The sequence below is a fragment of the Salmo trutta genome, chromosome 30 (assembly GCF_901001165.1).
Source record: "Salmo trutta chromosome 30, fSalTru1.1, whole genome shotgun sequence".
Classification (NCBI taxonomy): Eukaryota; Metazoa; Chordata; class Actinopteri; order Salmoniformes; family Salmonidae; genus Salmo; species Salmo trutta.
Window position 1 is genome coordinate 448,976 of NC_042986.1, and position 12,702 is coordinate 461,677.

Here is a 12,702-nt window from a genome sequence, read left to right on the forward strand (position 1 = left end):
ACATATGCCCATGTACAGTAGGAGCTAACTGCTTGCTACTCCCTGTTGCTGCAGAAAGCCAAGCTGATTTAAGCTTCTGCTGTAACCCATTAATTCAAGTCAAGGGTTATGTTCAACAAAAAAAGCAGTATTTTCCTGCGAAGAGCATCAGTGAGCTTAGTCACAACCATAATCTCCTCCATGTGCACACCTTATGCAACATGCTCTGCCAGTAAGACTCATACCTAGCCTCTTTCTCTCTGCGTTTCCTGCTGAGCCATGAGATGGTACAGCGATGGTGCCCAAACATAACGAGACAGGCTATTATGATGGCAGCTGGTTGCCATAGGTACTATATGCTAATTGTGAGGAGGGGGTGGGGTATTGTCAGAGCAACAGGCTTTGTTTGGCCGCTGACGTGCATTGTCTCATACGAAAAGACTAGATGATAAAGGGGTGTCAAAGTCACTTCACCAGTGTAGCACCACACCAAACATTTGGATCCCTTTCAAACATGATTTCACAAAAGAAAGAGAAACACATAGCGAGTTATAGATCAAATTATAATAAAAAATATATATTATAAGACAGTGTATCTAAGAATAACATTTCAGTCTGTCTCAATGTTCTTTGGTTAAAACAGGAAAATGAGCAACTGGTTCTGTGGCTCAGAGTTCAGGCCTGTTATTCTCTCTCGTTATTCTAGCTCTATAATCTTCACTTCTTCGCCCCAAAGCATGTGCAGGACAAGTGACGTTACTGAGACATAAGGTAAATATTAACTTGCGGTTGTTGGGATAAAGAAATACTCATGTACTGCTAATGATAATGTTATGTATGGGTTATGAATGTGTTATGAAGTCCCTTCAAATAAAGTGTCACTGGTTGTACTGTAGGCCTATGTATGCTACACCCTCTCTTGCTTGCAGGCCTAAAGCAGCTGTGTTAAGCGAACGCTACTGCTGGTGAAAATAGGTAGTAGGGCCTAATCCTGAGAACTGACTCAACCCGAACCACAGTCGCTCCCTGGGTGAGAGTAATGGCTTCCTCGTGCACGGGGCCGCGGCTGCTATTGTAGAATCACAAAGCATTTAATTGAAACAAATGACTCTGATAATGGGACATTATCCCCCACAGGTTCGCTGTGTGCTAGGCTTAATTAGCGTCGCACTACCGATCGAGGACGAGCTCGCCATGCTGATCCTTCAAAGGAAAAAGCGAGACCCTTTTAAATAGGCAAATGGGCAATTTGTCCCACTGTCGATGTGTACTGTAAGCAGGTTCCCCTCTTCAGACTAGCGTAGAAAAGCAACATGTTTTGTCCGTCTGGAGTGTGTCCCAATCTGGTAAGTCGCTGCCTTCCCTCTGCCCTAGATTTCTGGATATTGGTATTAGAAACGTATGAGGTTTATGTTAGTTATACTAAATAGTAAGTACTCTTTTCCTTGTTGTGCGTCTTCTCTCCATGATAAAATATTAGTACTTTACTGTACTGGAACTATTATGCACTGCAACATGAAACAGCAGAACTTTTTTCATCATGATTAAAAGCGGTACTCCAGATTCAATTGTTTACTCTTGTACATCTTAGAAAGTCAGCTAATGCAATGTTCAAAAACTCTACGACCATGCTGTTTTAAATATTCATTATTCTTAACAGTTGCCTAAGGATATTTGAATTAGCAGCATGGATATTCATGAGCTGCAATAATTGCTCATTTGTTTTTAATGTTCAATTCTTTAATACACTTCTTCATTACTTCACTCTCATCCATGCATAATAAGCCTCTAAAAGCAAAGATTTACTTTTATTAAACACTTTCTTTAATAAGATATTTGTTTTTATTCAAAGCGAATCATAGTGCCCTGACAATTATTATTTTCAGAAAGACATATTGCTCACAACCTGTTGTCGAGAGAATACCATTAATGGACATCCATCTTTTGTCAAATGAAACACCCACAGCAAAAAACATTCCACCTGTAGCTAAGAAAGTGATTTAAGAAAGCGAAACAAGATGTCACATTATTCCAGTTGAAGGCAACAGTGCAGGCAGGTCATATGAGATGTGTCTCAGGCCTGCACAGACTGTATGGTAGAGACTTCATTGCTTTCTTTACTTCAAATAGCAGAATTTGTCAATTTTAGCCACAAATGTAATCAGTATATTCTTGAGGTTATGCTCTTTGAATATGACCATTAATGTTTTTATAATCACATACTGATTTGAATAATGTGTTGATTGGCTAATTCTGACCGTAAACATTTGATTCACCTTCCATATACTCACTATGATTCTGTCAATAATGGCAGCCAACAATAGGCTTTTGATGTTGCTGCTTTTAAAATGGTGGTGCTGTTTTATCCTGTCTGTCTAAAATGCCAAGTGACGCAAAATACGTCTTTTAAAATATTAAATGAAATAAAATTAAGTCAAGCTCACATAACATTGTAACAGTCAGTGAGTCTGACAAAAATGTATCCTGAAAACACAAACAAACAACCACAGACACTTTCAAAACGAACACTTCGTGTAGATCTAAAACTGGCTATAAAGAAAGCAATGAAGTCTCTACCATACAGTCTGTGCAGGCCTGAGACACATCTCATATGACCTGCCTGCACTGTTGCCTTCAACTGGAAAAATGTGACATCTTGTTTCGCTTTCTTAAATCACTTTCTTAGCTACAGGTGGAATGTTTTTTGTTGTGGTTGTTTCATTTGACAAAAAAATGGATGTCCATCAATGGTATTCTCTACTGTATAACATCCAACAGTAATAAAGTGATATTTCATCCAAATGTAAGAATTGCTTACCTGTTTTCTTACCCTGAAAGCAGTCTATAGAGAAGGTGAGACAGTTATCCATGCTTGGGCATGTGATTTGAAACATTCTAAACATTGACTTCCATTGATATTTGCTAAGAAAAAGCTTATGTTAACTATTGGTTACAGTGGCTAGGTAAACACTCCCAAAGCGTGGATTGTTGTTTCTCCTTGTCTCCTAGACTGCTTTCAGAGTTATGAGTAATTTTGTAATAAGAGTGAACTATCCCTTTAATATGTTATTATTGCATAGGAGCATAATCAACAGTTTTTTATATTGATTAAGCAAGTATGGCCTTCAACAGTCTGAAGATAACATTAGCTTTGCATCACAACAGTAATGCCAACTGGACACTTCATATTCTTTATTTATTTGATTTATTTTGTAGTTATTTATTTTTCCCATTTCGCTCCTCAATCTCAAGATATTCAGTTGGTAGTTACGATCTAGTCTAATCGCTGCAACTCCCCAACGGGCTCAGGAGAGGTGAAGGTCGGGACAATACTTCCTCCAAAACATAACACACTGCTTGCTTAGCCCGTAAACCAGCCGCACCAACATGTCAGAGGAAACACTGACTACCGAAGTGATGACCGAAGTCAGCTTGCAGGCAGGTGCCTGGCCCACCACAAGGAGATGCTAGAGCGTGATGAGCCAAGGAAAGCCCCTGGCCTATGGGGCATCCGGTCACGGGCCGGCTGTAGTGACGTCTCAGCACTATGATACAGTGGCCAGCCTGTGGTCTAGTAACAGATGCACCCTGCCAAAAATAACTATGTAGCGCCACATGTTTAACAAGATTGAACAAATCTTGCTACATGAACTTGCAGATTTGGCTGAGCTTTTTTGGCGGTGGGCTTTTTCCCAAACCACCCTCATTACGCTTATAATGAGATGTCGGCAGGCGTTCAGTTTCCAAATTTAAATGTGCCGTCGTTCTCCTCGGCAACATGCTCAGCCCCCTCCTCGACCCTCATTACCACCTGCCAGGGAATTCCCTCCTCTTTTTCAAAGAGACAATTCTCACTCCCATCTCCCCTCTCGCAAAAATGAGCCAGACCAGCCAGGCTCGGGGATCTGGGGGCCTGTCAAACATGAAGCCCCCCCGCAGTAGCACACTGGGGTGAGCAGGCAACATTGACAGTGAGGCCTAGCTGTGACAGTGTTTTTAAATGCAGGCATAATGAGCGCTCCATCCCACTTCGAGAAATTATGCATTGTTCAATGTCCCATCTAAACTTTGTGTCTGTCTGGCCTTAGACAACAGAGGGCAGGGGTGGGTTGGGATATCACACTTGGCTAAACACCTAACCATCTTATAAAACATTATCCAGCCAGCAAGCACCTATTGGACCAATGATGGCTATGAGGCTGAGCACACCACTATAAGCTGATAATGGACCCATGTCGATAGCCTATACTCTATAAAGTAGTGTTGGCTACTGCCGTCTGAACCTCTGGAAAACCCATCAGCCAAATGAGTGGTGGGCCGCTGACTTTACCAATGGCAAGCCACTGTATGTTTCTAATCAAGGATAACATATCCAAACCATTCCCTCATGTTATGGAAACTTATCTTGCTAGCTGTATAACCACATTTATGATATGTCATTATTGTAATTAGCAATAAAGACAGTTTGGTGTTAGCTACTACATGCAAATGCATTGTAGAAAGGCAGGCTTAGATTAAAAGTCTAGATAAATTAAATATTCTGAATAAACATACAGTATCTTGATGTAATATGAATTCCATTGAACCATCATAAAACATACCACTACTTTTATATCTAAGTCCAAGCTACATATCATATAAACAATCACATCAACATAGCTTTTAAATACCTAAATATAACTATTTCTCATCATTGCTTCAAGTCCATTTTTCCATCTACTGCACATGTCATCCTGTGATTTAGCAGCTAATACTTCTGCCTTCAGAGCAGTCAGAATGAACTGAGAGGGAGGAGGCTGTCAAAAATGAGATGAATTCTGAGGAAAAAAGAAGAGGGTTCTGATGGAGAGAGGAAGGGTATTACTATTATCATGTGCTCCACCAGTGATCAGAGATCTAAGATATTTGTGACATACTTTACTCTCAGTTAAAAAAGATGTGCTATTTGAGACAACTACAACAAAAACTGAACAAGTGGGCATTTCTAAAAATGCTATTGATGGTCATGGTTAGATCTACTGCTCACAATACTGTAATGCCTTAAAGGGATAGTTCAACAAAACGGCATATGTAGATATGTACAGTATATATACAGTATAGTGTCTAGTTAAACAAAAGAAAGGGGATTGCAGATCACTCCTTGTCCAAAAGAATGCATTCAAGGTAAGACAACAAACATAAAGAGAATGTAATTTCTCTGAACAATCCCATTAACCGTTTGCTGTGTGATTGGAAACCATGAGATGCATGGTGGAAAAGAGGATCCCTAAGCAGAAAGAAGTGTACTGAGCTTTAGCCTTAGGCTAAATGTTGTACTAAAACAAGTAACATCATCCCGGGAGATGAGCAATATCTATTGCTCCAGCTGAGCTTGTATTTGTAAGGGAGTTTACATACAGCGTAAGATAGTTATCATTGCTGATATGAAATGTATCCTTGAGGCATTGTTGTTGAATAAAAAAGTACAGCTACAATGGAAGAAAACAATTGACACAAATTTATGTTCAGGATCAGTGGCTCAGTTGGTAGAGCATGGTGTGTGCAACACCAGGGTTGTGGGTTCGATTCCCACGGGGGGCCAGTACAACAAAAAAAAATGCATGAAATGTATGCATTCACTACTGTAAGTCACTCTGGATAAGAGTGTCTGCTGAATGACTAAAATGTAAATGCCTTCACCGAATACTAAGGGAAACTTTTTTTTTTTTTTACATTTCCCCACTTTGCAAAAACCTAACATTCTGCCTTATTTCTACAGTACGTTCCTAAAACACAAATACTGTGCAGTGCCTATGACAGAAATATGAATTGAATCTGTCTATTATGCCTTTATTGGCATGAAATTAAGGTTAATTGACATCATAGGAAAAACGTCAAATCCTTTCTTAATGGAATGAAATTGAAAATAACCTCATCTTCAATTCCTTTAAGATATTTCAGCTTACTTTTCTATGCCTCAGCCTGAGAAATAAGCTCCTCTTGTCCCCAAAGATAATAAATGAATTGAATTTTTTCCCTTATCGGTCATCTATTTTTCCAGCGTAAGCTATTACTTGCTCAGGTTGCTAGGCAACAGGAAATATTAATAGTCACTATTATTAGCCAGGCTCCAGTAGAGTAGTACTAAAATGAGGAAGTGGAAAACATGAATGTGTTACATAAATCTTTGGACCTTTCACGGTGTGTGCAAGTCTCTGTTTGCAGTGATTTATGGCAATGACGGTTCATTTATGAGAAAAGGGGGTGTGAAATAAGAAAATGGAACATTACCCTGAAGGACTATTTGAAAATAAATAATTGCAAAGGTGAATCGAAAGCTGTTTAAAAACCAGGACTGTCTTTCATACGGAAATGTTATTGGCATTACACCAAGAAGAAAAGGGAGCTGCTTTCTCCCATACATGTTTGTGCGTGTAACCACGTACGCATGGCATGAACATGAACACGCCCAAATGCACGCACACACACACACACCTCCGTCACCAGCCTCACACCAATTGTATCAATTAAAGCTTTATTTGCTATGAAAAATTGCCAAACTGCCAAATATATAACGAAATAAATAAACACATAAATACTCTTGCACATTATGTACTACATTACTGTGCATCTCCATGGCACCAGCTATATTCAGCTCACTAGTATGTTCAACACAGTGACTTAATGACCTTTTCACACGTACCAACAAACGGGAGTGATCATTCTACTGTGGTCCCTGCAGCGTACGCTCAAACCCGTGTGATTAGAATGCTTATATAGAACGTCCAGCTTCGATTGACGCAAGTCAGCATTTGAGCTAGCCACACTGTTTTTTCACAGAAACATTTTGCACAAACACAGTCCTTACAAAGTTATGTCCTGAATGTGACCAGTTTATTTTTGGATGTGTGAGGAACGACGCTGGAGACGAGAAGCAAGTACAGGGAGTGAACATTTAATGAAACACAGACAGGAACAGAATACAGACAGCGTCTGGACAGAGGAAAACAAAACAACAATAATGCTGACACGGGGAACAAATTGAGGAACAGACAGATATAGAGGGTCAATCAACAAAGTAAAGGAGTCCAGGTGAGTCCAATGAGCACTGATGTGCATAATGAATGGTGACAGGTGTGCTTAATGAAGGGCAGCCTGGCGCCCTTGAGCTCCAGAGAAGGGAGGCGGGAGCAGGCGTGACAGGATACAATGTTCAGACAGTCACAGAAGTAGCGACAACATACACTATCATCCAAACCGGAAAATGTAGGTTACATTAGTCCTAAGGTCATATTTAGATAACTCCCGGCTGTCAGAAACCACAATATGAATTAACTAATAGCAATTACTATTTATAATTCATCACATCACGGGTGAGCTCAGCATTGATTGAAATAATTGAGTAAAACACCCCTCTAGAAATCGAAAGTAATCCGACGATGCTAGTTTGTGCGTGCTGCCATGTTTGTTTTTTCGCGTGAACCAAAGAGGAGACGAGGAGTTTGGTCTGTTTACAGTATGCATGTTGAAGGGGGTGTGTCGTCTACGATCATTCACTTCCCTTCATTCACCTCTGGACGTTTAACCTTCACCTCATTATAACATATTTTGTCTGACAGACATTTACGTGACAACCAGAATGCATTGTGTAATGTCAATGGCACCACACATAGCTTAGCATAAACTCATTATAATCAGTAGAACATTCAAAAAAATATTTTACACACATCATAAGTGTCCATTACAACCTATGCAATAATCAGATTGCATTATTTGTCACCAGTACTTGAAAATGTGAATACAACTGTAAATACACTATTCTCCATACATAGAGTACCAGTCAAAAGTTTGGACACACCTACTCATTCAAGGGTGAAAATAACACATATGGAATCATGTAGTAACCAAAAAAGTGTTAAACAAATCAAAATATATTTTGATTTTAGAGTAGCTACCCTTTGCCTAGATGACAGCTTTGCACACTCTTGGCATTATCTCAACCAGCTTCACCTGGAATGCTTTTCCAACAGTCTTGAAGGAGTTCCCACATATGCTGAGCACTTGTTGGCTGTTTTTCCTTCACTTTGCGGTCCAACTCATCCCAAACCATCTCAATTGGGTTGAGGTTGGGTGATTGTGGAGGCCAGGTGATCTGATGAGGTGCTCCATCACTCTCCTTCTAGGTCAAATAGCCCTTACACATCCTGGAGGTGTGTTGGGTCATTGTCCTGTTGAAAAACAAATGATAATCCCACTAAGCACATTCCAGGTGACAACCTCATGAAGCAGGTTGAGAGAATGCCAAGAGTGTGCAAAGCTGTCATCAAGGCAAAGGGTGACTACTTTGAAGAGTCTCAAATATAAAATAAATTTGGATTTGTTTCACACTTTTTTGGTTACTACATGATTCCATATGTGTTATTTTAAAGTTTTGATGTCTTCACTATTATTCTACAATGTAGAAAATAGTAAAAAATAAAGAAAAACCCTGGAATGAGTAGGTGTGTCCAAACTTTTGACTGGTACTGTACATACATACTGTATGTTACAGTGGAAACGACAACACAATATACAGAAAATAAGGCACTTAGTTTGATAGTGTAACGCTCCTCTTCGTCTGAAGATATAGAGAAATCGCTGTCGGAAAAGGTGGACCAATACGCAGCGGGTTGAGTGCTCATCATTAATTTATTAAACAATGTGAACACGAAAAAACAAGAAAATCAGAAACGACAGGTACAGTTTAGCAGGCTAACATAAAGCAGCAGTGCTAAAGACAACAACCCACAAACCCCAGGTGAAAAACACACACCTAATATAAGACTCCCAATCAGGAACAACAACATACAGCTGTTCCTGATCGGGAGCCACACAGACTAACAAAGAAACAGAACAACTAGATAAACCATAGAAAACCAACACTAGAACAATGACTCAACCCCCAGACTACATAAACCAAACACCCCTTAAATAACACACACAACCCAAACCATATGAAACAAATACCCCTCTGCCACGTCCTGACCAAATATAATACAATTACTCCCTCTGCTGGTCAGGACGTGACAGTACCCCCCCCCCCCCTAAAGGTGCAGACCCCAGAATGCACCTCAAAAGAAACACACAAAACAAAAAAATTTTTTTTTTAATTCCCCCTAAACTAAAGGGAGGGAAGGGAAGGTGGCTGCCGTCAACGACGGCACTTGTGCTACACCCCGCCTCCCCAACCCACCTACACTGGAGGAGGCTCTGGTTCTGGCCTCCTGTCCTCCCGACTGACGACATAGTCTCTTGGTTCCGGACCGTAGGCAGACTCTCTCAGTTCCGGGTTGTAGGCAGACTCAATTGGTTCAAAGCTGTAGGCAGACTCACACAGTTCATAGTTAATTTCAATTTCACCCGGTTCCGGGTCGCAGGCAGACTCACCCGGTTCCGGGTCGCAGGCAGACTCACTCGGTTCCGGGTCGCAGGCAGACTCACTCGGTTCCAGGTCGCAGGCAGACTCACTCGGTTCCGGGTCGCAGGCAGACTCACTCGGTTCCGGATCGCACACTGTTGCCGGATACTCTGGACTGGACACTGTTGCCGGATACTCTGGACTGGACACTGTTGCCGGATACTCTGGACTGGACACTGTTGCCGGATACTCTGGCCGGGGCACTGTCTCCGGACTCTCAAGGCTGGGCTGACGCACTGGAAGCCTGATGCGTGGGGCTGGTAGAGGAGGTACCAGGCTGGAGACACGCACCCTAGGGCTAGTGCGGGAAGCAGGAACCGGCCGAGAGGAAATACTATTACGCACTAGAAGCCTGACGAGTGGTGCTGGTACTGGAACTGCCAGTTTGAGAACACGCACGCCATGGCTAGTGCGAGGAGCGGGAACAGGCTGAGTAGGACTAGGCTGACTCACTGGAAGCTTGATACATGGTGCTGGTACTGGACGTGCCAGACTAGAGGTTCGCCCTTCCGGGTCAGCACAAGAGGCGGGGACTGGAAAAACTGGGCCATGGAGGCGTACAGGTGGCCTTGATCGCACCTCCTGCACAACCCGTCCTGGCTGGATGGAACTAGTAGCCCTGTACGTGCGGAGTGCTGGTACAGGGCGAACTGGGCTGTGCAGGGGCCTGATGGTTGCCGTGCGTACAGCGGGAGTAGGGTAGCCTGGTCCTAGGAGGCGTACCGGCGACCAGACACGCTGCGCAGGCATCCTCCCACCAGGCTGGATGCCCACTCTAGCACGGCATCTGCGAGGGGCTGGAATAACTCGCTCCGGACTGTGCATGCGTATGGGCGAGATCGTGTGCACTTCAGCAAAACAAGGCGCCCTCCACTCCATACGCTCCTCCAATAAGCACGGGTAGCTGGCTTATGGCTCTTCCTTGGCCTAGCCAAACTACCCGTGTTCCCCGCCCCAAAAATTTATTGGGGGTGCCTCTCGTGCTTCTCCCTCAGCGCGTACATTGCCTCATACCACCACCTCTCTGCCTTAGCTTCCTCTATTTCCTCCCGTGGGCGACGGTATTCCCCAGCCTGGTGCCAAGGTCCAGCCCCATCAAGAATCTCCTCCCAAGTCCATCTCTCTCTATAGTCCATGTACTCCACCTGCTGCTCTTTCCTCCGCTGCTTGGTCTTTGTTTGGTGGGTTGTTCTGTAACACTTCTCTTCGTCTGAAGATATAGAGAAATCGCTGTCGGAAAAGGTGGACCAATACGCAGCGGGTTGAGTGCTCATCATTAATTTATTAAACAATGTGAACATGAAAAAACAAGAAAATCAGAAACGACAGGTACAGTTTAGCAGGCTAACATAAAGCAGCAGTGCTAAAGACAACAACCCACAAACCCCAGGTGAAAAACACACACCTAATATATGACTCCCAATCAGGAACAACGACATACAGCTGTTCCTGATCGGGAGCCACACAGACTAACAAAGAAACAGAACAACTAGATAAACCATAGAAAACCAACACTAGAACAATGACTCAACCCCCAGACTACATAAACCAAACACCCCTTAAATAACACACACAACCTGAACCATATGAAACAAATACCCCTCTGCCACGTCCTGACCAAATATAATACAATTACTCCCACTGCTGGTCAGGACGTGACAGATAGGAATGCACACATGTCCAAAGTTATTATTTGTAAGGAAAACAACAAGGAAGGTAATGCGAGCGCCAGCCAGAAAATATGCCAATTTGTGCAAGACTGCGCTAATGTCTGCATACTTGATCTGCGGAAACATTGGTGGAAGTGCTTGAGCTCTCCTCGAAGAGAGAAGTTTGTCCGGCTCAGTATAGCCTCAAACATAACTTGTCCACAACACTGAAATGGGATACTTCTATGTGAATTAATGAGGAGGTGGAACACACCTCAATTCAAACTGTTAAATAAATAAAACTTCTTCGAAAATAATGAGAAATTGACAAGTTGAAACATAGCCTATAGATAATTAGCAGGCAGCGCGTGTCAACTGTCCTATTGCATAACAATCACATTTTGGAACAGTGAGTGCATTCTGACATCACGTGCATAAAACAATTCACGCTGTGGCGACTGTTAGAGATATTTGCAGCTCACATGTGAAAAGGTTAAGCCCAAGTCTGACTTTAAATGGCACACTCTCTGCCACACATAAAATGTACAACTTATGCACTTTGATTCCGAAATCACACAAGACCTGATTAACCAAGGATAAATGCCACGGATACTCACATTAAAGCATGAATATTTATGACCCAGAAGTTATATTTGTGTCAGATGAAAGTATATAATGCTGAATTATTCACACGTGGGCCATTTATAATTCATCTCGTTCGATTCTATGATTAAAGGACTTGAATGTGTACGCCAGGGGTGTTTGCTCAGTGTGAACCATGTTTAACACATGAAATAGTCGCTTACTGGGGTTGGAATGGACGTCCTCTGCATCATTTTGAAAGATAAAAGTAGCTGACAAGGGAGAACCCTTTTCTTTTCTCCTCCAAGACCCCCTTTTTGTTTTACCAATCAGAGAGCAAATGAAATGTGTACTGTACAGCTCCTTGCTCTCTTTATGTGCTCACTTTGAGGGAGTCAAATATTTTTGAGTGTGGTGATTGAATAGATATGAAGGAGTCTGTCACAAAAAGCAGAATGTGTAAAAGCATAAATGATGCATGTGTCTGCTGGGGTCTCCTTAGCTTTTGTTCAACACACTTGCTAATTAAAACAAGTGTGTATCCCTGTTCTAAGACAATAATATGTCCCTTATAAAGCCCGCTGAAAATAACAAAAACATTGAATTGAATCCTAGGAGAAGTACTGTAACAGGTGAATCTTACCGAGTGCATATTATGCCCCGAGAGAAGATGGCTATCCTGGCCCAACATATTGGACATCATGAGGGCAGCAGGCAGCTCTGGGTAAGAATAGGGGTTGAGCAGGCCGTTGTGGGGCAGTGAGTGGAAGGTGTAGCCCGACTCGGGGTCCATGAGGTGAAGCAGAGAGGGGTCAGCGTGGTTGGGAGGTGTGATGGGGGGGATCTCGTAGTCTTCATCCCCTCCTCCTCCGCTGTTGTTTCCTCTGCCTTGACTGGAGTAGTTCTGAGAATGGGGGCAAGATGACAGGACAGGTTTCAAGTTCAAGATTCACATTTATTCGTTTATTTACCATTTGTGACAAACAATATTGGAAATCTTGCTCACTGAAGATAAAAAGGAGCAAGATGGTAAGTGTGTAGACCATAGGAGTTGAG

The 12,702-nt window shown here is 42.4% G+C and overlaps 1 protein-coding gene across 1 annotated transcript in view; it reads right to left on the reverse strand.

Moving 5' to 3' along the window:
- The window catches only part of LOC115168925 (TOX high mobility group box family member 2), a 129,939-nt gene that overhangs the window by 33,274 nt on the left and 83,963 nt on the right, over positions 1 to 12,702 (reverse strand). The window contains exon 4 of the mRNA XM_029724448.1: positions 12,290 to 12,550. Coding sequence (XP_029580308.1) covers positions 12,290 to 12,550 — 261 coding nt within the window. The remainder of the gene's footprint in view (positions 1 to 12,289; positions 12,551 to 12,702) is intronic.